At 44.4% G+C, this 27,570-nt stretch overlaps 1 protein-coding gene across 2 annotated transcripts in view; it reads right to left on the bottom strand.

Annotated features, from left to right (window-relative positions):
• Nucleotides 1-27,306, bottom strand: part of ASTN2 (astrotactin 2) — a 1,331,668-nt gene extending 1,304,362 nt beyond the window's left edge. Inside the window, exon 1 of one of the 2 annotated variants that reach the window (XM_006865679.1) lies at nucleotides 26,775-27,306. In XM_006865679.1, the coding sequence (XP_006865741.1) occupies nucleotides 26,775-27,234 (460 nt within the window). In that variant the 5' untranslated portion in view covers nucleotides 27,235-27,306. The remainder of the gene's footprint in view (nucleotides 1-26,774) is intronic. The other variant, XM_006865678.1, reaches the window with a different exon arrangement.
• Nucleotides 27,307-27,570: the final 264 nt, after the last annotated feature.

Below are 27,570 nucleotides of genomic sequence, written 5' to 3'. Positions count from 1 at the left end.
CAGATGAGGAGACACACAGAGAGGTAGGAAGAAAGAAGAGAGATAAAAAGTAAAGAAAAAGAAATACACTGAGGAATACAAAGAGGAGAGAGGCAGGGTCAAAGAGATTAGAGAAAAGCTAATAACTGAAAAAGGAAGTGGAAGAAAGAGGAAACTGAGGACAATGAAAAAAGAATGACACAGGGCTGGGGGAGAGGAAGAGAGGAGACTGCAGCATTCTCCTCTCATCACCTCTCACAGGGGAGTGTTTTCTGGAGTTCTCTCTCGAAGAAATGCTCATAAATCTTCCACAACACAACCAGGAAAGCCTAAACCTGTGTCTTCTTGTCAGACAGCTCCATCTGTGCCTGTCTGCCAGCGACTGAGAGCTCCTGAGGCTCTCCTTCTAAGGTCCAGCTTCTTGTGATGGGTCTGCTCCAGGGCAGTAAGAAGAAGAATGAAAGGAAAAGAATGGCTGAGAAATGGCCCTGTAGGATCCTAGAATTCCTACCAGTCAGTGTGATTAATTAATTAAACTAAGGCAACATGGGCTTTAAGATATGACTGACTTTGCAAATGAAAGTTTATGAAGCAATGTTTTCATTAGAAAACCTTGGTGTGTTTTAAAATTAAATTGCTTTGAATTTTCTCCTTAAAACGGGGCTTCTTTGGGGTTAGTGGTTACATGTTCTCCTTGCTCAGTATATCAATTCCACTAACACTGATTGAATAGCTATTTAATAACAGGTCCTGTACTAGGCAACAGGAGGCAGAAAAGACAAGGTTCAGTCCATCTCCCCAAGAATCCAGCAGGTAGTACTGTCCTGCAGAAACTTCCACAATGACAGAAGTGGCCTATAACTTGCTGTCCAATATGGCAGTCACTAAGGAGCCCTGGTTGGGAGTGTGGTGGCTATGTAGAATAAGCATTGGACTGAGAACCATAAGGTCAGTGGTCAAACCTGCCTCTGCTCCGTGAGAGATAGATGGGGCTCTCTGCTCCCGCAAAAAGATTTGTTGTTATGAAGTGCCATCTGTTCCGATTTATAGCAACCATGGAGTGGCTGGTGGGTCTGAACTACCGACCTTGCAGTTAGCAATCCAGTGCTTATCATACAACACCACACCCGGACTCCAAGATTACAGTTTTGGAAACCCTCTGGGACAATTCTACTCTGTCCTAGGGGGCTGCCATGAGTCAAAATCAACTCCATATTTGGTTTTAGTATAAATTAGGAAGTACAATTTAGTTTTAATTGATTTTAACTGAAATAATAGCCACATATGGCTAGCAGTTACCATGTTGTACTAGATAGGCAGAAGATTTGATAAGATGTGGACATAAATATTTTAATATAATGGAAGTGGCCTAAGAGAGATATAAAGGGTTTTTTTAATAAAGTAATTTACATTTCAATAAGAGGAAGAAGGAATAAGTAATAAAAATTTCCAGACAGAAAGTAGCTTGAAAAGGCTGGATGGATTCCACCAGCAAAAAAAGGAGGGGAGGGTACTCTTAGCAGGGAAACAACTTCAGCAAAGCTTCTGGGAGCTTTGTCTTCTGGGAGTAGTGAAAAAACCAATTTGGCTGAGGTATGAGCAGAAGAAGAATGAGAGAGAAGAATAGAGGTGGGTTAAGTTCATAGGTGGGGGTCTCAAATAACAGGGAGTTGGCGATTGGTTTTGTAAGCAGTGAGGCGTCACACATTTCTAAACAAGGGTTACAACTTTGGGGATCATTCTTCGGGCAGAATGTCAAGTATCTATAGAAAGAAGAAAGTGGAGCACATTGTGTTAGGCGTCTGGAAGAGAGATAATGTGACATGAAGGTGGATGAGTGGGGGGAGGGAAATAACAAAAGAGTATCTGCTACTGACTTACAAGGAGCTCTGGTAGCGTAGTGGTTACGAATCAGGCTGCGAACCTCAGGGTCAGTAGTTCGAAACTACCAGGTGTTCCTGGGAAAAAGATGAGGCTTTCTGCTCCCGTAAAGATTTACAGCGTCGGAAACCCTGTACAGGGTCGCTATGAGTTGAAACCGACTCCACGGCACATAACAACAACAACACTGGCTTACAAAATCAGATCTTCGAATGTAATCTAAAAGTCTAATGAACTCTTATGGAATGCAGATTTCATAAGTGATTTCCTGGGACAATACTCTTGTAGAGGAAGAACTCCCAGCCCAAGAATGAGGAACTTTTCCACAGCCATTTGCCAGCACAATAAATCATACTGCCAGGTCCCTTCCCCCAAGTCTACCCTCACAATGTCCCCTCATAAGCTACATAGTTAGGATCCCTGAGAATTGGGTAAATGGAGGCAGAATAAGAATGTAAACAAGATAGAGAGAGGTATTTAAAAAAAACGTGCTAGGGAAGTAAAAACAAATTCCCAGTCATTCCTGCTGGAGGGAATTTCATGGGGTGAGACATCCCCAAAATGGGCTTTGAATTATACTCTCCACCTCATAAAGCACAGGAAGTATTGATAGCCAGCATACACACACACTGTCCTCTCGTCCCAGGCCCCACCCTCCCCCAGCAGCTGGGCATGCTGGATGGGAGACCAGGGATGTGGAGGTAACCCAGTGAAAGTGAAAAAACACTGGGTTGGGTCTGATTCCTAAGCAACACCAAGTCGTTCACTTTGAATCAAGGAAGTGGCTTTCTCTGCACAATGAGATGGTTGGTCTGGATGCTGCTTGGAGACCCTGAGCGTTCTAAATTTGGATGATCCAGAGAATTGACGTGTGGCTAGGCAGAGTTACAGAAATCCCCTGAAAAAATGTTTAAGTGTATAGAGGGGGGGTGCCTAGTGAGGACGAATTTCCTCACTATGTGGGAAAAAAATAAGATGTAGTCGTAGACGAAATAAAGTCCCTGAAAAAGTTTTATTTCAAAAATGTATTGACCTACTCTTATGCAAAGAAACATGTGAAATGGCTTTCATTAAATCAAAGTGAGTAGGAAATTTAGCTGCAGGTTTACTATGCTGCACACGCCACATCAGTTCACTCACTATTTGAATTTCAGTTTCCTTGTTAGCAAAACAGGCGTTAAGTTGTCAACTACTAGCAGAAGGGTTGGTAGTTCTTAGCCCCACTATGGTTAGACAAATGCAGTGATCTGCTTCCAAAAGGTCACAGCAAACCTTATGGAACACTTCTACTCTACACATATGGGGTCACCATGAGTCAAAATCAACTTGACTGCAACTAACAACACTTCATTTCCTAGGGCTGTTGTAATAAAATCGCACAAACTAGGTGGCTTGTTGTTGTTGTTGTTGTTGTTACGTGCTGTCGAGTCAGTTCCAGCTCATAGCGACACTACAAGAGAATGAAGCAATGTCCTGTCCTGCACCATCCTCAGAAATCACTGCTCTGCTTGAGCACACTGTCAGAGTCACTGCGGTAATCCATCTCACTGAGTCATCTTCTTTTTTGCTGACCCAGTGGTTCCGAATCGGGATGCAAACTGCAAGGTCAGCAGTTCAAAACTACCAGCTGTTCCGCGGGAGAAAGATGAGGCATTCTGCTCCTGTAAAGATTTACAGCCTCAGAAACCCTGTACAGGGTCACTGAGTCAGAACTGACTCCATGGCACATAACCACCAGCCACTTTACCAAGCATGATGTGCCTTTCTCCTGGGATTGGTTTCTTGTGATACCACGTCCAAAGTACATGAGACCAAAGTCTTGCCATCTCCATTTTTAAGAAGCATTCTGGTTTATAAGAACAGAAAGGACTGTCTCACAGTGCTGTACGCTCGAAGTCCAAATCAATGTATTGTCATTTTCCCTTTGTAGTCTCCAGGGGTAGACCCTCTCTTGCCTCTCTTAGCTTCTAGTAGTTCCTGCTGCTCCTTGGCTTATGGATGCATCCTTACATGGCTGTCCGCCGCCTGTCCCTTTCTCTGTGCCTCTTCTCCTCTTTAATATAGATATCACTCATACTGGATTGGAACAGCCTACGTGGAACAAATGGTTAATGTACTTGGCTGCTAACAAAAATGTTGGTGGCTCAAGTCTGCCCAGTGTGACCTCTGAAGAAAGACTTGCAATCTGCTTCAGAAAAATAAGCCACTGAAAACCCTATGGCACACGAGTCTACTCTGACATAACACAAGGTTGCCAAGAGTTAGAGTCATCTCATGGCAACTGGCATAATGAATTTGGACCCACCTTATTCTGCTATGATCTCATGTTAACTGATAACAATTTCAAAAACTTTATTTCCAAACCAGGTCATATTCACAGATACTGGGAGTTAAGATGACTCCAATACATCTTTTTAGGAGACACAATTCAATCCATAACAGTAATAGTATGCTTACCCAAAAGGAAAAGAATATCGGCGGCAACTACTGTAGAGTCTAAGCAGGGACATGCACTCTGAGAGTCCAGTGACTGGAATTCAAACTCTAGCCAGTGCCTAACTCATCTCTAGAATTCAGTTTCCTTCTCTTTAAATCACAGTTTGGGGCAAGATGATATCTAAAGGTTCAGTCTCAAAATTTTCTATGACTGAAGTTCCTCTCCCAATCTAAAAACAAGTACACATGAAAGCTTTTTAGCTGGCCTCCCCTTCACTGACTGCCAGATTAACTGTGGTTTACATTCTGTCTGTAAAATACTCTGTAGTTCACACATAATACTCATAGTTACTAAGGCACTTCCCCCTCAGGTTGTTGCTGCTAAGTACAGCTGAGGCAGTTCTGACTCATAGTGACCCTGTATAGGGCTTCTGAGGCTGTAAATCTTTACAGGAGCAGAAAGCCTCCTCTTTCTCCCACAGAACGGCTGGTAGTTTCGAACTGCAAACCTTGACGTTAGCAGCCCAATTCGTAACCACTACACTACCAGAGCTCCTCTAGCAGGCCTTATTATTTCATCACCAGATGAGCTGTATATTTGCAGAGTCAATGTGGTACCTGAACCTGTTTGGTGCCAGTTATGTTTCTTGGAATTATAAAATTTAATGAAATATGCAAATTTAAATTTTTTGAGCACCAAAAGAAAGCAGTTTCTATGAGAAATAAGTTGATTTAACTGTAAAAACAAAGGAAGTCACTTAAATATTGCAATAGAGTTAGGTTAGGTGTGACACTATAAAAATTTAGAAAGGAATCATAAAACCCTAGAAAAATTACTTGGCAAGCATCTTTAGATTCTCAGTCCTTTTTAATGAAATCAACATTTGAAATCATATTTTGTACATTATGAGTGTGTTTTTATGCAAGAAAGATAGCGTGGAACTCCAATCAGCTGACCCAGAATCTAAATTGGGGCCTTGGGCGTACATTAAACAATTGGCAAATGTATGTACATCTATATATTGTAGGCTAAAATTCAATGCATCTATTTTTTTTTTTTTTTAAGATTCCCTACTTTAGCCGACTTTTTCTATCAACTAAACTGCCATTCTAAATGGCTTCAGAAGCGAGGGTTTCTAGGGTTAGGGACTTTAGATAAACCCAGGTAGACCTTCCCTGAACATCAGTCTATCTCCCTCATCAAGTGAGGAGTTCAAGGAAGGAGAAGAGAAAAACTGCTTTATTAATCATGTCAAATACTGAGCCACAAAGAAAGAGACACCCGCCCCCGGCTCCTTTTCATAATTGCTCCTCCCTTGATGGGTTCAGTGTCTTCTTTTACTTCTTCAGACCTAAGATGTATGATCATAGTCTCTATTTGATGTTCTTCTTTGTAATATGCATATATATACTATCACATATAGATGTATGTTTCTAATAATGTGTATGCATACACACACAAACATCTATTAAGTGCCTTGGAGTTGGTTCCAACTCATAGTGAACCTCTATAGGGTTTCTAAGACTGTAAATCTTCACAGCAGCAAAAAGCCTCATCTTTCCTCCATGGAGTGGCTGGTGGGCTCAAACCATGAACCCTGTGATTAGCAGTCCAGTGCTTATCCTATAGTGCCACCATGATATATATATAGTGGTGGTTATGTGCTGTGGTAGCGTAGTGGTTACGAATCGGGCTGTGAACCACAAGGTCAGCAGTTCGAAACTACCAGCTGTTCCATGGGAGAAAGATGAGGAATCGATCTGATGGCACTTAACAACAACAAATTAGCCAACTGTTCATCATGAACACCTCTGGAGAATGAGACTGAGTGGAGAAGAGATTTTTCACTTTTTTTGTTACAATAATTCTGTATTGTTTGTTACAACAAGTTTGCATTCTTTTTGCTAAAATTAAAAACATATAAAAGATTAAAAATTCAATAAACATGCATACACTACTTTCTGTAGCTACAGATATTAGAGACAGGATGTCTAACCTAGTTTACAGACTTGTGAGAGACAGACAATTCAACAATCGCTATGTTTCCATGAAAACACCGACTATGCTGAATAGAACCAAGTGCTTGGGGGTTAACTCTTCTTAGGGGAGTCAGCGAAGTCATCTTAGAAACTGTGAAAGGATATTCAAACTGGATCTTAAGAGATGGGTAGTAGTTATGAAGCTGAAAAGACATGTGAAAATAGATATATTGGGGGAGATGCTCACAATTGAGTAGATGAAATTTAAATTTTGATGAATCTCTCTAGATACATAGTTGGGTTAGGTCAATGTTTCCCAAATTTCGAGATGAGAGATGAATTTAGGTGTCATATGAAGGATTTGTTTTCACTTAAATGGATATATACTTACTTCCACAGGCTGTCTTCCATTTATGACAAGTTTTATTTATTTGTCTGCTTTGTTTTGTTTATAGTGTTATTCTTGTTTCCCACTTGGGATATGTTTCCTTTAAAAAAACCTATTTACTATGTAAGTTTGTACAATGAATTTGATCTCTCTGAATGGCCATTGCTTTATCTGTAATATGGGGATACTCAAAGTACCCACAAAAAACGAGTTTTATACAGCCATAGTGCAAATGTGATTAATCCAATAGATTGTGAGCTGCTGGTAAGTCTGTACCCACAGGAAAGCAGCACAGAGTATGCTGCGGAAGAATCTAAGGAAGGAGGGCAATGTTTTTCAGGTGAAGTAGTTTAGTATAGTGACTGAATAGAATTAATCTCCCATGTCATCACCAATTGATTGGTAGTGACTGACAGGAGCAATGCATTAAGAAGGAATCAGAGACTGTGATTAAGTGATTGATTAGCACTGTCTACATGGATACATAATAAGAGAGTGGCAGTATGAACACCACATATTTTCCCTTCATCCCTCCCTTCCTTTATTCAACATATATTTCTTCAATGCCTATTATGTACTGGGCACAGCTCTCAAGATCAGGGGTTCCAGTGAGACTTCCAGCCTGCTGTCCCTGTTGGGGAGGGGAGTCTTCTGTTCCCTGTCTGGTGCAGGGAAGCAGATGACTGGGGACAATTCCCCAGAGGACTCTGTGATTTGGAGAGGTGATATATAGAGAGGCCAGGAGACTAGAGGAAGAGGGGGAAATAAGGAGGGGAGGGACAAGAGGAGCCCTGCTATTGGCAGACAAATAATTGGTTACTTTGGGCAGTCAGCTTCTCCAGTCTCCTTCCCTGGGGAAGGACAGAGAGAAAGTAATTGAAGAAAGTTCCCTAACAAATTAGTGTGAGACTGAGCTTGAAAACTCAGAGTCGCAACTGGGCTCAGAGCTGAGGGTTTGATCTTCAGAGGCTCTAGGAAGGATGCAGAGAGGGAGGAAGGGAAAGAGGGAGTCAGCTTTATCCAGCAGTTTCCAGGGCTCCTGCTGAACTGAGGTCAATAAGATCCACATAGATCGCTTGTATAAATATCACATTAGAGACGAGGGGAAGAAAAAAAAAAGAGAGAGAGGAATGGACTGAAAGACAGGCACAAAGTATACATGAAACCCAAACCCAGAATTCTTAGTTTCTAGTCCTTTCCACCACATTCCACCTACCCCTTGAATTCCAGGGGGTCTTCACTCACAGAACTTCCTGTGGATTGTCCTAAACTCCTTCCCGCTTACTGAAAAAAAGGTATGGGTGGAGATTGCTGATACTAGGGTTAAGGTAAGGCCCTATTTATTTTTATTTAACGTAAACCCACGACTTGGGCTGATTACAAGATCAGTGGTTCAAACCCACCAGCCACACTTGGCAGAAAGATGAGGCTGTCTGCTCCCATAAAGATTTGCAGTCCATACAGTGTTGCTATGAGTAAGAATCAACTGGATGACAGTGTTTTGTTTGTTTGCTTTTTTTTAAATATACTTTTGTAGTCCCTGGGTGGTACAAATAGTTAACAGGATCCGCTGTTCACAAAAAGGTTGGCAGTTTGAGTCCACTCAAAGGTATCTTGGAAAAAGATACCTACTTCTTTTTCCAAGAGCTTAGGGACCTACTTCTGAAAAAGTCAGTTGTTGAAAACCCTGTAGGAAACAATTCTGCTCTTGACACACACAGGAGTTAACCACTGGCTTGATTTTAAGAATTGTGAGTCTGTGGTAGAATTCATGCCTCCCATCCAGGAGATCCAGGTTTGATTCCTGACTAACACACTGCAAGCATAGCCACCAGAACGACTCCTCTGTTAATGGAGTCTTAAGCATTGTTATCATGTTGAACAGGCTTCAAAAGAGCTTCTACATTAAAACTAAGAAGAAAGGGCTGGAGGTCTACTTCTTAAACATAAGCCAATATAAACCTTATTGAAGGTTTTCATGGTGCATGGTGAGTCAGAGGCCGATTCAACATCAAGTATTGGCAACAACAAGTGGTAGTGGTGGCTGTATGCCGTGGAGTCGGTTCCGACTCATAGTGACCCTGTACAGGGTTTCCGAGGTTGTAAATTTTTACGGGAGCAGAATGTCTCATCTTTCTCACGCAGAACTGCTGGTAGTTTCGAACCGCTGCCCTTGAGGTTGGCAGCCCGATTTGTAAGCACTCCGCTACAACAACAAGTAGCTTTTACTAAACATACAGCAAAGATTCAGTCTTTACAAACTTTAACTCTTTCTTGGAATCCTCTTAAGAATCTCCTAATAGACAATGTCACAGCCAATGAGGTGGCTGTATTGACATCCTTGTCTGTGTTTCATTCATTTCATCAAGATTCAACTACTATGTGTTGTGCTCTGCACAACATAGAGTTCAGGAAGCAAAATCATGAACAAAGCACACTCTGTACCTTCAAGGAGCTGTCAGATAAGCGTTTAAAAACAGAGATTCTAAAACAATGGGATAGAAAGCCATAAGGGGTGGGAGGTTGCAAAGGTGCTATTTTGTGCAGGGGAAACTTTATAGATGAGGTGATATTTGAACTGTGATTGAATGGAGTAAAGGGCTAAAAAAAAAAAAAAAAAAACAGCAATGCAGGCAAGGGAAATAGAAAGTGTCAAGTGCAAAGTCCTTGGGAAAGCAATGGCCTTGAGTGTTTTAAAAACAAAGAAAGAAGAAAAGAAACTTAGTGTGGCAAGGGGAAAGGAAGTGGAGAATGAACTTGGAGTGAAAAGCAGATTATTTAAGATTTTGTAAAGATTGAAAAGGAAATAGCATTTTATCCTAAAAGCAATGAGAATCAATTGGAAGTTTTAAAACAGAGGAGTGGTAAAGTCTAATTTGCCTTTTCAAAATGATCACTCTGGCTAGCATATAGAGCAGGGATAGGCAGACTTCCTGTAATGGACCAAACAGTAAACATTTCAAGCTTTGCAGACCAGACTCTGTCATTTCTACTCAAGCCTGGAAAAGCAGCCCTGGACATCATGGCAACTGAATGAGTTTATCTGTATTCCAATAAAATTGTATTAATAAAAACTGAAATTTGAATTCATATAAATTTCATATCACAAAATATTAATCTTTTGGTTTTTTTTAATTACTTAAACATGTAAGAAATATTCTTCATTTAGAGGCCATACAAAAAGCAGCACAGATTAGATTTGGTCTATGTGGCCCATGAGATACAGAAAGGATGAAAGGCCTACAGAAAGAAAGATGATGAACAGTTATCCAAGTGAGAAAGGAGAGTGGCTCAGACTAAGATGAGGAGTGCAGAAATATGAAAGTCATTTCAGGGGTAACATCGACAGGATTTGCTGACCTAAAGGAGGGGATGGGTAAGGGAAAGAAATTACCAAGGACGAGTTGTTGCCTCAAGTAAGTGATAGCTGGGTTTGCTGAGATGAGAGAGATATAAGGAGAGAAGGCTTAGGGCAAATCCACATTTAGTAATGTGATCCCTGCCAGGATAGTGGGAAGTGCGGGACCCTGCAGGCAGCCAGGTATAATGATTTGCCAAGTAAAATGTGAGTTTCAGATAAACGAGTAATTTTAGCCTAAGTCTGTCCCAATTATTACATGGGACACAGTTATACTAAATAAGTATTTATTGTTTATTTGAAATTCAAATTCAACTAGGCACCCTGGGTTTTTATTTACTAAGCCTGGCAACCCTGCCAGCAGGATACCAAGCATTCAAAAAAACTACCAACCAACAGCAACCAAAAAAATCACACTAAGACTGACAGAAGCCAGAGAAAGAGTCTTAGAGGAAGTAATACCTGGTAAGTCAGGTCAAGTAGCTGGCAAGGTGAAAAAGGGACAGAAGAAAAAAAAAAAAAAGATCCAAAATATTCAAAGCCAGGAGAACAACAGTCCTTTCCCAGGGATAGAAATATGCAAGGTGCCCTGGAAGATCTGCAAGTCATCCTAGAGGAAGGAAGAAGCAAGGCTGAAGAGGTACAGAGCGGCCAATTCAGAGAGTGCTTTTCAGGGGCATGCCAAGGAGTTGGTGTGTTCGTTCAAGTACAGCTTTCCAGGCCTCTCCCGGATGCCTAGGCAGGGCTGGCACTGAGAATGTGGGCTCCAAGGTGATTCTGATGAGCCGCTAACTTTAGGGAAGGCTGGGCTAAAGAATCGGAAGCTTTTCTGCCTACAAATCCCAAGAGCCTAGGAAGTTGCTGCCTGCTCTCAAAGTCTTGCACAAGACTAATCCAGGTAATCAGAGCAGAGGCAGAAAACGGTAAGTGTGTGGCCTCCCGTGGGGAACATTTACAATGGAGCTCTGTCCATTTGGAGGGAACTAAGCAGTCCAGCCCGGCTCCTGAACAGTCATACTGCAGCGTCTGGCACCTGGTTCATTTGGAGCTGCCTGTCAGCTCTGTGCAAGTAGACCAGACGTCTCCCGGTGCCTTTCCTTGCCGCTCTGCCCTTCCCTCCTCCACCCGTAGCCACCACTGAAATGATTCCCCCAAATGCAGTGATTACTGTGACTGGAAATCTCCTTACTGCTGATGCTGCTAATGGAAATGTTCCTTCCCTTTTCGGCTGCTTGCAAAGCCACTCGTGACTTCCCCGGGTGCATGAGAGTAAGGCTTTGTCAGCCAGCCGCCACCAGAAGGGAGAGGATTCTGCCCCGCCTGCCTCCCCCAACACCCACCTGCCTCAGACTCAGTCTAAGAGCTTCTCTGTCCCAACCGTCCTCAGACAACCCCGGAGTTCCCCCCTTCCCCCAGCTCCTGGAGAACTAGCAGAGATCAATGATCAACTTCATCCTTTTCTGCCTTCCTGGAGAGGTTGTGGGGAGATGTGGAGGGTAAGCATAGCATTCAGTAGTGGAAAGAGGGGGAAGGGAATTCACACTCATTATTTATTCATACTTTCATCTCCTTCCAAAAAAAAAAAGAAAGGGATTTCAAGTGGCTAATAGGCAGTTCAAACCCATCAGCCACTTCTCAGAAACCCTATATAAAGTCACTAAGAGTTGGAACCAACTCGATGGTACTTAGTCCTGGTGTGGCACTGTGGGTTAATTCGCCAGACAGAAAAGCCATTTGAACCGCAAGGTCAGAGATTCAAGCTCACCAGCCGCTCCTCGGAAACCCTACAAAGGGTTGCTATAGGTTGGGATCAACTCGATGGCACATAACAACAGCAACAGCAAGCAGGAGCACCAACTGCGTGCCAAATGCTGTGAACACACCTAATCCATTGTTGTGGTTGTTAAAGTGTGGTCAAATCGGTTCCGACTCATAGTGACTCTGTATAAGGTTTCCAAGGAGCAGCTGGTGGATTTGAACCGCCAACCTTGCAGTCAACAGTCCAATGTTGTCCCTACAGTGCCATTCTAGAAGGAATGCATATATGGCCTGTCACTGTGATATGCTGATTTTCAGTTCATATCAACCCCATGTGACAGAATAGGGGAATTTTTTTAGCTGTAATTTTCATGGGAGCAGACCGCTAGGTCTTTGTCCCTCACAACAAACTAGGTGGATTCAAACTGTCAACCTTTCAGTTAGTAGAGACACTCTTAACAATGGTGCCAACAGATCTCCTCAAATATATAACTTATTATTAAATGTGGTTGAGTTGGTTCTTACTCATAGAGACCCTGTATAGGGTTTTCCAAGGAACAGCTGGTGGGCTTGAACTTCCAATCTAACAATCAAGTGCTTGGTCTACAGCATCACAGCAGGACCCCATAAATGACTTCTGTTGTTGTTGTTAAGTTCCATCGAGTCAGTTCTGATTGATAGCGACGCTGTATAGTGCTTCCGAGGAGCAGCTGGTGAGTTTGACCTGCCAACCTTGCAGTTCAAACTGACCTTGTGGTTCAGTGCTTATCCTACAGCACCACACCAGGATTCCATACATGACACAATGTAAATAAAACTTGAACACAATGTCCGGAACACATTAAAATTTGGTTTATACAGGGTTCTTCAAAAATAACTTCACAGCAACATGGAGACGTTAATGGTTATATCTTCATTTTATTGATGGTCAAAGGGGCTTGGAGAGGTAGCATGTAGAAATTCACATGTAGAAGTCATGTCTCCCAAATTTGATCCCCGGGCTTACACTCCAGCTTCTTGGTCACAGGAGTTGAGCTAGAGAATGAAATTTCCTTTGGATTAGTTGTGGGTTCTTCAGATCTGTTTCTTCTACAGGAATATGAAGGGGTTTAGCTGGATCTTAAAGGTTTTATTTTTTAATAGTCTAGAAGTAAGTGTATTTATTGATTTTGGTCATTACCTCATTATAATATGGATTTAGATTTTATATTAGATTACAGAATACAGATTCCCATCTTCAAGGTGCAAAGTGAAAAACTGTGCAGTGCTGACAAGTAGCACTGTATGGGTAACATCCAGTTTGAGATTGAGCAGAATCTGATTAGAAAATGCAGCATGTAGTCAAATAGGGGCTGTACGTCAGACAGCAGGTGCCCTGGTAACATTCAGAAAGAGGACACAGAGCTTACATCAATACATAGAAGGACTCGACTACAAAACCCCTAGTATAAAACTATGCCTAGTACAAGGTGGGAAATCCCTAAATGTTAGAAGGAAGCAAGAAGAGGATGAAGAATAGAAGAGGGGCGGAAAAGGAGGGAGGGAAGGCAGGTAGTGGGGGAAGGTAAGAAAGCACAGGGGATAGAAGTTTGATTGTCAAGTAGGGCAGGGACAACAAGGGAAGTCTAGAGAAATAAGACAAGGCTTGGTGCTTTCTTGGTAACACATCAACAGCTAGATGACAAAGCCAGGGGAGATGCTAAGTCAGCTCCTCAAAGCACAGAAACAAGGTAATCAATCCCTTGGGTCAGTGAGGCTTTTTCACACCTGAAATTCCTATATATAAAATGTTTGCAATTTCTCATTAATGAGAAGATGAAGATATAAGAAGTAAACGAGGCTGTCAATTATTGAAAACCCAAGAGCACGCCTAGTTCTATGCAGCATGAAAGATGGAGAAGGCAAAGACTTTGGACCATGCAGACCTGGTTTGGACCAGCTCAGCTGTATAATAGCTGTGTGATCATGAGACATTCCTTAACTCCTCTGAGCCTCAATGCTCACGTGTAATGTGGGATGAATTATATTAGTCTCTTAGTGTTATATAAATGAGATAAAACCTGTACCAACTTGGAACCAGCGGCATTTGTTAAGTGTTATTGAGTCGGTTCTGACTCATATCAATCCTATAGAGGGTTTCCAAGGAGTGACTGGAGCCTCCAACCTTGTGGCTCAAGCCACCTTGTGGCCCAGTGGGTATCCTAGAGCACCACACCAGGGACAAAGTAAATGATGAAAAATGGCAGCTGTTTTCATAACCAGGAGTTACAGTCAGGGAGCACAGTGACTCTGTAGGATAAACACCAAATTGCAAACCACAATTACTTGTGGTTTGGAGATTCAAACCCATGAGCTATACTCCATGGATAAAGGTATGGCTTTCTGCTTCACAAAGATTCATAGCCTGGAAAATTCTACACATAGTCACCGAGTGAGAACCGACTCGACAGCACTAACAACAGCTATAGTCAGCAGCTATAACTTCATGTTAAAATGGTAGTCAGTTACCTATATCTCTGGAATGGCTGCTCATTTGCCCTTCCCTAAGATGGTATGCCACTGTGGGTTAATGTGTCAGACTGCAAAGCCATTTGAACTGCAAGGTTGGCGGTTCAAGCTCACCAGCTGCTCCTTGGAAACCTTATATAGAGTTGCTATGGGCAGGAACTGACTCAATGGCACTTAACAACAAGAAGAAAGGAAAACACAGTAGATCTGGAATCTGTTTTGTGCTCTACCACTGACTTGATTTCCTCATCTTTAGACAGAAGGGATTTGCTTATTGTCCTTAATGCTGTCCGTTTATGACATTCAGTGATGCGAAACGCATCCTCTAAACTTCAGTATTTCCCTGTTGCCACAGTGCAAAAGTTTCGATCCCTTATCTGGCTTCCAAAACTCTTGAGATACAGCCTTCTTCTAATCAAACTAATCATCCTACAAAAAAAAAAAATCCAGAATTATTAGTAGGGAGGGAAAGGCAGAACAAGTGTCGATGGGAGCTCAGAAGAAGAAATGTTTTCATGGAAAAGGCAATATTCCAGCTCAGGCTTAAATGCGTAAGTGAACTCAACAGTTCTCCAGTTTTTTCCAGTATGATTTGACAACAAAGGTTGTCAAAATTAGGGTTCTAGTCAACGCAAATTTCCAGCACTTACAATGAGCCACTGAGTCACTGAAGTCCCAGAGATGGACGCAGTAGGTTCCCTCTCTTTAATAAGTTCATATTCAAGTAGTGCAAGGCAAGCAAACAAGTACGTATAATAAGAACTGTTCTTATTCTACTTCAAGGCACCCTCATCTCTCACTGGAATAGACTCCCATAGGCCTCCCTGCTTCCAACTTTTCTTCCCAACAGTCCATTCTCAACAGTGCAGCCTAAGTAATTATTTTAAAGATAAGTCAGATCTTGGCATTCTTTTCCTTGAAACCTGCATGTTTTCCCATTTAAATCACAGTAAAAACCCAAATCTTGAAATAGCCCATAGAGGCCTATGTGACCAGCTCTCCTTTCCCTCTCTGACAATCTGTCCTACCGTCCCTTTTACTTCCGCTACTCTAGCCACACTGGCCTTGTTGCTGTTTTTCTCTTCCTTTGAAATTTTTTATTATAATTGAGTGAGGTTTATAAACAAGATCATCAGCAGCAGTTTTACATTCAACAAATCATACACTTTGTTCCTTCTCAATGACTGCAATCCTCTTCCTCCCTGTGGTATTTATTTCCATTCTACCCACCGTCCCATCCCTTCTCAACTTTGTCCTTAGGTATATGTTACCCTTTTGATATTGAATGATTGACCATTCCATCGTTCATGGGGAACATCACTTGCAAGTGTTGTTGCTCCCCTATATATAATCTACTGTTTTGATACAAGTTGGCCATGAGGGTGAGTTCCTTCCCAGACTTGAAAGGTGGTCAAAGGCCACTAAGACTGGAGTAGCCTTAGGCTACTCCAGTCTGTTTCGTCATGACCAGTAAGCCGGACTTATTTTTCTAAATAGTTTCAAGTTTTAGTCCACATATTTTGCTGCTCTATCCAGAACTTTCTAATGTGATCTCTTTCAGAGCAGTTGGTAGTAGGCACCATTCTTCTGGTCTCAGAGTCATGGAGCTCTGGTAGCGTAGTGGTTACGAATCGGGCTGCGAACCTTAAGGTCAGCGGTTCGAAACTACCAGCTGCTCCGTGGGAGAAAGATGAGGCTTTCTACTCCCGTAAAGATTTATACCCTCGGAAACCCTATACAGGGTCGTTATGGGTTGGAACTGACTCGATGGCACATAACAACAACAACAACAATCCAGAACTTTCTAATGTGATCTCTTTCAGAGCAGTTGGTAGTAGGCACCATTCTTCTGGTCTCAGAGTCATGGAGACTAGTGTTCACATGTACCATTAGTCCACTGGACTAATTGATTCCAAGCCTCTTCAGTTCTCATCACTTTGCTGCACACGGAGATACCAAGAGCCGCACCTTTCATGGCCACTCATGAGCCTTGACGATCCCACATGTTATTCACCAAAGCAGGATGTAGAACATTGTCTCTGCCTCTCCAGGCTGCTCCTGAGTCAGAGGCAGGGTCTCTGATGGAGATTTTCTCCATCTAGAATGTTCTTCTCCTTCAAGTCTTTGTTCCAGTCTTAAATTCTCAGTAAGTGCTTCTTAGTCTACCCTACTGAATGTTAAAATCCAGTTCCTCATCTCTGCATGCCTGATTCTCCTTGTCTTTGTTTTCCCCCTCTAGAATTTATTACTTTCTCACATACTATCTAATTTGCTTATTTATTATATTTACTGTTTTTATTTTGTTCATAACACACACACGAGAACTCTCTAAATGCAGAGGTCTTTGTATTCTTTCCTGATGTATCTTAATAGCCTAGGATAATGTCTGACATATAATTGTTGTTGTTGTTGTTGTCGTTAAGTGCTGTTGAGTCAGTTCTGATTCATAGCGAACCTGAATAGGGTTTCCTTTATATTGGTATTACCATTGTTAAGTGCTGTCGAGTCAATACTGACTCATAGCGACCCTCTGTAGGGTTTTCGAAGGGCAGCAGGTGGGTCTGAACCACCAACAGTTGTCTGAACCAAACACAGTGATCTTTATATTGATGGTAGGTGCCACTGCTCAGAAAGCCTTCAAAGATAAGGGGATGCTTAGAGTCTGTCTTAAGAAAGATGAGAAGGAATTTTCTCAGGGGTGTCAAGACAGAGTTATGAAATGAGAAGGATAGTGTAGGATAGTCTGAAGGAATCTCTATATACCACAGTAAACTTGAACTTTATCCTAAGAACTATGGGAAGCCAGTGAAATGTTTTACAAGAGGATAGCCATTTGGACTTTTAATGGAAGATGGACTAGGAAGGATAAGATTAGTGGCAGAAGGGCCAATGAGTTGATGCAATTGTAGCATAGAGAAGTGTTGAGGCCTGAGCACAAGAGACACTGGTAGTGGAGATGGAGAAGTGCTTTCCCTTCAGGGTCATAACCCTACACATTAACACTGAGTCAATTACAACTCATAGTGACCCTACAGAGCAGAATAGCACTGCTGCATAAGGTTTCCAAGGCTGTAATCTTTATGGAGTCCAGAGTATTGGATTGCTAACCACAAGGTCAGTGGTTCAAATCCACCAGCAGCTTTACGGAAACCCTATTGATATGAGTCAGAACCAACTCAATAGTACTCCACAACAATAATCTTTATGGAAGCTGACTGCCACATCTTTCTCATGTAGACTGGTTGTTGGGGGTTGCAAATGTCAGCCTTTCAATAAGCATTCAAGTGCTTTTACCACTGTGCCACTCTGGTTCCTTGTTTATGTCAGCAATTGATAACACACAACACTCTATCAGTTGTTGATCTAGACAATGGGCTGTTTGTATGGCCTAGAGTGTTGGTCAAGACTTCAGCCTGCCTCTTCCTGGTACAGACAAGGTTCACACAATGAAATTGGAATGGAACAGAACTTGTAAAATATGGGTTGTCTTAGTTATCGAATGCTGCTTACATGGATGCCTTCAACAAACAGAAATTTACTCCCTCATACTTTAGTTGGCTAGAAGTCAAAATTTAAAGTACTGACTCTGGAGTAAGGTCATTGCCCCCTTTCTGCACCAATAGGCCCAGCATTCCTCGAAGCTCTCCATGCATCTTGGCAGCTCAGTCTTCCTCTGCATCTAGGGGCTTCACAGTGCAGGGACCCCCCAGTCCAAAGTGCACACTCAACTCCAGGTTCTTCTTTCTTGGTTGTAGTACGTCCCTCTGAGCTCTATTTACTCATTTATTCCTTTTTATATCTCAAAAGAAGAGCCCTGATAGCATAGTGGATTGTGAGCTGGGCTGCTAAACACAAGGTCAGCAGTTCTGATCTACCAGCCACTTCACTAGAGAAAGACGAGGCTTTCTGCTCCAGTAAAGATTTATAACATCAGAATTTCTATACAGGGTTGCTGTTAATCAGAACAGACTTGACAGCACATAACCACCATCACTACCAGATCTCAAAAGAGATACAACCTAATCCTGAGGACTGCACCTGGCCTCATCAGCGTTACAGCAGTGACGATTTACAACACATGGGAGAATTACATCAGATCAGGGTTGATCACATCAGATCATCTTGGTGGACTGACTGCATCATATTAATCTCATCATGGAAATCATTTACTACATCTTAACTGCCACATCCTGAGAATTCTGGTCCACCAAAGTTGACACAAATTTTTAACGATCACATTAGAGAACCAGGATGAAGACCAGAAGGAAAAAAAATATGGGTAGACACCTTTCTAGAAACAATCTTACTCTCAAAAATCAAGGGCAGCATGCACATTACACACCAACCTAATATCTTGAACAGTAAACTGGAAACAACAATGTCTGCTCAAACATGGTACACAGTGGCACCACTTTCAACGTTTTAGCAATAATCCAGTCCTCCCACTTAGGCTCCTGAAAGAGTTCACTACACCTTTTCTCTTCTGAGTCTCTCATTCCAGGGCTCCGACTCATTATAATAATTTTTCCTGTTCTGGATGTCATTCTGTTTCACCCAATTTTTAAAAATTCAGGTCTGGCCCAATTTTTCATCCTTGCCCATGACTAAACCAGCTCAAACTAGTCCAAAGCCCTTGTGCCAGTAAGGCAACTAAAAATATTCCAATCCTGAATCTTACATGGTACGGCCATCACTCCCCTCTACCCCAATCAAATGGGAGGTCTCCATTGGGACTGTCATCCAGCGACAGAGAGAAGTCAGTGGGAAGAGATCTAATAGAGCAAGCCCTGCCAAGCTCTGCTGCTGCTGCTTCCTTCCGGGGCAGAGAAGCTGCAAGCTTCACTGGAAGAAAGGCAGAAACCAGCTCTCTCTCTCTCTCTTTCTCTCTCTCGCTATAGTTAATCTTCTGTTGCCACTAGCTGGTCAGTATGAGAACTTGGGAACGTATGAGCTCTATAAAGAACACATCTTCCTAATGTTGCTCCACCCATCCCAAGACTAAACCAGACTCTGTCTTCCCTTTCCTAGAAAAGAACAAGATTCTTCTGCCCACCCCCAAAATTAACTACAGTAAAGGTAATGAGGCTACCTCCTCTCCTTGAACAAACTCCATCAGTTCAGGTTTACAGGAGAGACTGAAGCCAGCAAGCTGGATACTTGGGCAAGGGAACAAATTCAACTTGCCTAGGAAGATTTTTCTTCTCAGTTTTACCCCAGGGGGAGTAGGAGAGTGGGGCACTTTTTGATATTCAGTTGCAAATGCTGAAATATGTCTAAACCCAGTGCTTTGTGTGAGAGACCCAGTGTTGAAGGAAAAAAGAGATGAGGTGAGATTCAAGGATGGAGTCTGAACTGGATCAGTTCTTCACTTGTCTGGGTCTGGGTGTTGTCATGCAATAAGAAAGAGGTGGATGCAGAGAGCTCCATGAGTCGGTGGTGCTCTGAGACCATCAAAGCAGATGGTCATGGTAATCATTTTCATGACTCCATCCAAAGAGTTCACTGTCAGACTCCATCCTTCTGTCTCCAGCATATGTGCTCATACCATCCTAAGGCAATTTACAACAAAGCAAGGAGCAAGAGGACAAGGACACTGTAATTTAAGATTATAGATAATTTCCCAGTTCAGGAAAATGATCCAGTTCTGGGCTGCACCAAAGCTTGTCTCGGGTGGTCTCACTGTCATCCCTAAAACAGCAATTTTGGTTTGCCTTGACCAAATTTAATCCTCTCTAGAGGAGTCCTGGTGTGGTGCTGTTGGTTAATGCACTGGACTGCAAGGTTGGTTTGAATTTCAAGGTCAGCAGTTCAAGCTCACCAGCCCCTCCTAAGAAACCTTATACAAAGTCGTTCTGAGTTGGAACTGACTCAACAGCACTTAACAACAACAATGGAGTCCTGGTATGACACTATAGGATAAGCACTAGACTGCTAGCTACAAGGTCAGCAGTTCAAACCTACCAGCTGCTCCTCAGAAATCCTATACAGTGTCACTGTGATTCAGAATCAACTCAACAGCATTTAGCTTAATGCTAAATAAAGGGATATCATTGCTGACTTCAGATGGATCTTGGATGAAAGCAGAGAATACCAAAAAGATGCTTATTTGTGCCTTATTGACTATGCAGAGTCATTCAAGTTTGTGGATCATAGAAAACTACTAACAGTGAAGAATGAGTATTCTAGAACACTTAACTGTGCTCATGAGGAACCTGTACAGAGACCAAGAGACAGTTGTTAGAACAGAAAAGGGGATGTTTTAAACTGAACGGTTTAGGAAAGGTGTATATCAGGGTTATATCTTTTCACCATACTTATTCAATCTGTATGCTGAGCAAAAATTCCAAGAAGCTAGATGATATGAAGAAGAATGTGACATCAGGATTAGATGAAGTACCAGTAACAACAAACAATATACGGATGACACAACCTTGCTTGCTAAAAGCAAAAAACACTTGAAATACTGATGAAGATCAAAGACTGCAGGTACCTTTCAGTGTGGATTGCATTTCAATGTAAAGACAACAAAAATCCTTACAATGGAACCAATAAATAACATGATAAATCAAGAAAAGACTGAAGTTGTCAAAGGCTTCAATTTTCTTGAATCCACAATTAATGCTTTTGGAAGCAGCAGTCAAGAAATCAAATTAGATATTGTATTAGGAAAATCTGCTACAAAAGACCTCTTTAAAGTGTTCAAGAGCAAACACATCAGTTAGAACACTAAGGTCTGCCTGACCAATATCATGGTATTTTCAATAACTTCATATGCATTTGAAAGGTGGAAAATGAATAAGGAAAATGGTAGAAATCAATGCATTTAAATTATAGTATTGGTGAAGCAAATAGTAAGTTCTATGGATTTCCGGAAGCACCAACAAATTTGTGTTAGACGAAGTACAGCCAGAATGTTCTTTAGAAAGATATAGCAAGATTTCATCTCTCATACTCTGGACATATTATCAGGACGGACCGGTCCCTGGAGAAGGACATCATGTTTGGAAAAGTGGAGGGTCAGAGAAAAAGAGGTAGATAGCCAAGGAGATGGATTGATACAGTGGCAGCAACATCATACCAATAATTGTGAGGATTAGTGCAGGGCAGGACAGTGTTTCCTCCTGTTCAAATCAACCTGAAGTCCAGTACTTATCCTACAGCACCACACCAAGACTAGTCTCTGCTGAAATCTTCCTCTGATGAGGATCTTACTACCATCAGGAGTCAGCCCATGTGATTGTTAGATAGCTCCATGGGACACATCTTGGAGTCAGGCTGAATGAACTAGAAGGCAGTGGGATGGTTTGGTTGGATGTTGAATCCAAGGAAGGCTGGTAGCAAAATTGTTAAAGCTAACCAGTCAGTTGTTGGGCCCACCAGTCACTCCATGGGAGAAAGAGGTGGAAGTCTGTTTCCATAAAGATTTACATCCTTGGAAACTCTATGGAGCAGGTCTACACTTTCTGTAAGGTCACTATGAGTCTAGAACAACTCTTCGGCAATGAGTTGAGTTTTTTTGGTTTAGTGTTGAATCCACCACACTGGCATTTCAGAGGGTGTCTTTCATCCACCCAGGCCAATCAGTTTCCTGTAGAGAACTACCTTTTCAGACATACCTTCAGGTCACTGCCAGATACACACATGTGGATGCATTTAAAGACACACTTGTTGTTGTTGTTGGGAAGTGCCATCAACTCGGTTCTGACCCATAGCAACCCTGCATAAGGTTTCTGAGGAGCAACTGGTGAGCTTGAACCACAGCGGTTCAAACCCACAGTGCTACACAGCATTGCTACATAGTTTTTCTTTTCTTTATATTTTCTCCCACAAACAGGGAGCACACTCCTCACCTGCATGATTTACATGACAAAGCGATTTACTAGGAAATTTTAAGACAAAGAGAGCTTACTCAATGTTATCTTTTTTCCATTTTTGCTGAATCAAAATGTAAACAATTAGACCTGGCAATCTACTTGATGGCACCTGTTGTTGTTGTTGTTGTTAGGTGCCATCAAGTTGGTACTGACTCATAGCGACCTTATGCACAGCAGAACAAAACACTGCCCGATTCTGGGCCAACCTCACTATTGTTGTCATGCTTGAGTCCATCGATGCTGCCACTTGGCCAATCCATCACAGCAACTAGCACAAAAGGGCATGGGTGCCATGGGGTTGGGGAGAGGCTGATATTTTTACCTATGTGCATGGAAGCTAAATCCACATATCCACTCTGGGTTGCCTGGGGGTAAATGAGGACTAAGTGACATGCAGATTCACCTCCAAAACCCAGTGCTGACAGTTGTCCCAGTTCATTTCTTTATTTTCAATCAGTTCTTCCCAATACTCCCAGGTTACAGGCAAAGGAAACAGGCAGTGAGAAGCAAGAGAAGCTAGTCAGAGTTGTGGAATGGGTCAGGAACCTGCAAGTTCACAAAATCTTTATACCAAAGGATTATTTTCGGGCTCATCTACCCACTCATATTGCTGCACAAAGAATTGAAGCTCTAGGGGCTAAATGACTTGTTCAAGGTCACAGTGATACAGAACTGAGATTTCCAAATGATACCCAACACTAAGTTCCCAAGCTGCATTTCAGCATTCTTGGTTGAATAAAAACGAACCTATCTTTCAAGAACTAGTTCAGGTTCTGTTCTGCCTAGTACATGTATAATATGTCTTATGACGTCTACAAAGATGTCTTCTCTCCTTGGTGTTGGAGCATCATTATACAGAGTGCCCTGTAACAAAGGTCATGCTTCTAGTCCAATCTCTCATACTTCCACTCACCAGTGTAGCTGTAGTTCCTTTGGAGGAAGGTTCTTCTCTGTTGATGACTTTTGTGTCTGCCCACAGGGCCCAGTACCGCACTATGTATGCATGTAATCAACCCCTCAATGCCTATTTGACTCAGGGTGCCAACTGAGCAATTACCAAGAATGTGAGTATCTGGAAGACTGGGATTCCAGTTCAACCTTTCCCATTGACGCTATATGACCTGGGACTAGGTACTGGACCTCTCTTAGAATGTTTTCTGTACTATAAAATGGAAATAACAATGAGTGCCCACTCCATATGCTTTATGAGATAAGAACTCAACCACAAGGTGGGCTTGAGCCACAAGATTGGTGGTTCAAACTCACCACCTGCTCCTTGGGTCACTACGGATCGGAACCGACTGTATGACATTGAACAACAACAAATAAAAATAAAAAGCACCACATTAAAAATGCAATAACTATTTGCTATTCCTTGATACTTTTCAGGGAAATTCACTTTGTCAATGTCATTGATTTATAATCAGACTCTAAAGAGGTCCAGACACAAAACTTGAGGGATCTTTTACCTCTAAGGGAGTATTTATCTATATAAAGAAAGCTGTAACATGACAAGGAAAAGAGAAATATTAGAAAAAGAGACCTGAAGAAAAGCCTTTTCAGCCTAGGTATTGTCAACAGCAGAATGTATAACTAACGAAAGACAAATAGGAGAGAGGCAGGGCCAGGTATGAAGGTGGCTGTGGTGGATGGGGGATGGTGGTCATGAGCAAAATTGTCTTGAGCCCCCTAATAGGGTTTACAATAAAATGGGAATTCTACCTTTTAATATTTTGTTTGCTCCCTTTAATGCTAGGGGACATTTTACCACCACCAACTCCAGGGCCTATGATGCAAACATGACCACAGGGCTTTGGCAGACACCATCACCCCCTAGTGGTGGCTCCACACCCCACCACAGGCAGGGTTGGCCTTTGCATGGCTGGCTAAGTCCAAATCCCCTTAACTAAGATGCTAAGCTTGAAAGAATGGCCCACCCTGCTGGAGACAAAAGCTAAGAGAGAAATGGTGGTAGAGCCTATTTAGAAGGTTTGGGGATGGGATGGGGCTGCCTTGGGACCCTGGGAAAGAGATGCCTATAAATGATTCATTGCTGCACCCCCCACCCTCATTTCCAGCCAGCCTGGCCCTCCTGGAGCTCATTGTGCACTCAGTGTTTACATGCAAACAGTGGAAGACCAACACAAATAAAAAGCCCACATCTCCCTACACAGCTCCTGCTATACCCAGCCATCTGGTGACTACCTCGCTAGCCAAATCCCCGGCGGGAGTGCCTTGGGCTGCCAGTCCAGGGTTCTGTGGGGAGTAGGAAGTGGTGGAAACCCAAAGAGACCGGTGCTGTCCAGTAGAAAAGCACCGTACTCCATGGTAGGTAGTCCCCAGTTGCTAAGCTCTGCAACCGTGCGTTAGAGAAGGCAGGCAGAAAGATCCAATTGAAGGGTGCAAGGACGATTCCTGAGGGATTCAAGACTTCCAGCTCCTCATTCACCTCCTCACTCAACCTGCCTGGCTCCCCAGGTACCTATTCCCTCTGGAAAGCCAAAGTTTAAAACGGCATGCATTATCAGCTCCAGGAATTCCGGGGCGTGGGGTGGGGGGATTATAACTGATTGAACCGAGTTCTCCACATCCTATGATCAATTGTAACGCTCTTGTTCATTCCCTTCCAAGTCCCCTCCAAGTCCCCAAAGAGCCATACCTCGTCATTTTAACGACCATTTAGGGGAATTCCCATCCCAGACCTGTCGTGAGTGCCCCGGAATAACGAGACCGCCAAGGTGGAAGAAAAAAGGTGGGATTGGAAATGTTTACTTTAGGACGATCTGTTTCCCAAGAGAATCTTCCCCGCCGCGAGGCAGTAGGAGCAAGTCGTGAGCCCAAGGCTAGCACTGCACCCTAACGAACCCCACCTCCACTTCTATCCCCATCCTTGGAAAGCGGTAGCCCAGAGATGCACGTGGCACCAATTGTTGGGGAAGGGGGTGCGCGCTCACTAGTTTAAGTGTGTGTGTGCCTGTATATATGCTTGAGTGTGTGTATGCGTATTTGTGTGTCGTATGCCAGTCACGCCGCCGCGGGAAGTCCCCAAGAGCCTGCAAGACTCTCTCCCGCCTCACCCTCCCAGAAAGCCCAGAACGCTCAGGGTACAGGTAGCTCGGGAAATCCTAAGGGCCAGAACTATAGACGCTCAAGCTCAGATTGGGCCCGGTACCCGCTCAAATTCCCAGAGGTCGTACGTACGTAAGACGAGGGAATGGCGAGGGTAGAGGGGAAAGGGTGAAGGGGAGTCACAAAAATACATTTAAAATATTGGAGCTCTCAGGACAGGAATCCAGTCGCCTCACTGATTAGTCTTTGAGGCTTCTCTGGCGGGTAAGGAGTTAACCTTGGAGCTTTAGGCCAGCATCCTGAAGGCACTGACCACGAAGGCCTGGTCCCCTGCGTCGCCGCGGGATCCCCCGAAGGTAAGGACCCGGGGAAGAGCTCCAGAGTCTCCCAGCGAGCTCCAGCGCTGTTGTTGGTCAGACTCTGGCAACCAATGGAGCCCAGCGCCCCAAGAGGGGAGGGGAAAGCAAGCGAGCAGCGAGCGCGGGAGAGTTAAGGGGGAACAACATTTTTGTAAACGCTCTCCGAGATAATTAAGCTATCAATTACCCGAGTGGGAAATCAGCCGCGCTTCCCACAGCTCCACCAAAGGGCCGACTCCTCCGGGATTCGCGCCGGAAACCATCAGACAGCAAGCTACTGGCGAACTTTCTGATGAACTTTTTCCGTTTGAGGCCCCCATCTTACCCTCATCCTTTTCCTCTCCGCTACCTTCTAGTCTTCAAGTTATTATTATTAATAGCTCAATGAGTTAGCTGAGACGACAAACCTGCATCTCATTGAGAGTGGGGTAGCAAGTCCAAAGGGTTTAACGGGGGGGGGGGGGGGGGGGGGGGGGGGGGGGGGGGGGGGGGGGGGGGGGGGGGGGGGGGGGGGGGGGGGGGGGGGGGGGGGGGGGGGGGGGGGGAGAGGGAATCTAAAAGTGGAGACCTTGAGCTCCGAACCCCAGTCCTCAGAAATTACTCAATCTTCCCAAGCCCCATTTCACAGATGACCAACACTAAGGCCTAGATACTGGAAGTGACTTGCCCAAGGTCACGCAATCCAAGCAAAAATAGAGCATTCACAAACTGGCTGATTCTACATGGAGCTACTTTGCTCCTATTCTCAAGAAAATCTGTCTTTAAGGGCAGACCCGCAACTCAAGAGGCAGGATTGAAGGGGTGTTAACCGTCAGTGCCTAGTGACCATATCTGGAGGCGCAATGGGCGGCTAAACCCAGACCTAGCTCCAGAACAGGGGGCAGCTTCTAGCCCAGACATGAGGGGCGGATCAGGAGACAGCTCAGGGCGAATCGAGAGTCCTAACTGAAAGCTCCCCACTGCGGGAGGGGTGGCATTCTCCCAGGCTCCTGACGTGCTCTCTCCAGGACCTCATGCCCCGCACGCTTCTCCAACCACCTGTGCACCCTCGAGCCCCTCAGCTGCCCTCTGCCAACCCCGCTCTGAGAAGGAGGCCGGGACCCCTAGGGCGCCCCCACTCGTCTGGTCTCACTAATGGGCTCACGGCTCCTTGAGATCCCGCCTGTGTAGGTGTCCAGACTTACCCAGGGTGAAGAAGGGCAGCTCCGTGTTGTCCAGGTCGTCCTGCACCGCGATGCGCCCCGGAAGCTCGTTACGCACAAAGAGCAAGAGGCGCGACTCCGCGGCGGTGCCGGTGGAGCCGCCAGAGCCCGGCATACCCTGGGCGGCGGCGGCGGCGGCAGTGGCTGCTCCGGTCCCGGTCCCGGCCCCGGCCCCGGCCCCGGCCCCGGCTCGGGCGCTGCTCCAGCCGATGTCGCTCTCCCGCAAGGCGGGGAGTGTGGACACTGTGACAGTCTTGAGCCGGCATGGGCTGTCCGGCTCCCGCGAGGCGGCGGCATTGGCGCCGGCCAACAGTGGCGGCGGCAGGAGCAGAAACAGCAGCAGTAGCGGCAGTGGCGGCGGCGCCGGGTGGAAGCCGAGCCTCGGCCGCCCCCGGAGCCCCGAGCCGGGGCCGGGGCTGCGCCGGGCGCCGGCGACGGCCATGGCGGGAGGGGCTGCGGTGCTGCGAGAGGCGACGGTGGCGAAGGAGGAGGGAAAGGAGGCAGCGGCAGCGACGGCAGACACCGGAGCGAACCAGGATGCTGGAGCTAAGGAGCCGAGAGAGAGCCGCTCGCCAGCAGCCCCCGGCTCCGGGCTCCGCCTCCCGATCGGCCCTGGACCGCCCCCCCGCGCCGCCTCCCGGTCCCTGCCGCGCGTCCCCCTTCTCTGGCTCCCCCACACACAGACCCGGACGTTCTAGAGGCTCCGCCCGGCCTCGTGCGAATCCCTGGCGCCCCCTTCCTTTTCCCAGGGTCCCTAAATGCAGCCCCTCAAACGTTC

This window comes from Chrysochloris asiatica, unplaced genomic scaffold (assembly GCF_000296735.1).
Source record: "Chrysochloris asiatica unplaced genomic scaffold, ChrAsi1.0 scaffold00081, whole genome shotgun sequence".
NCBI classification, from domain to species: Eukaryota; Metazoa; Chordata; class Mammalia; order Afrosoricida; family Chrysochloridae; genus Chrysochloris; species Chrysochloris asiatica.
This window is presented reverse-complemented; position numbering and strand designations above follow the sequence as displayed.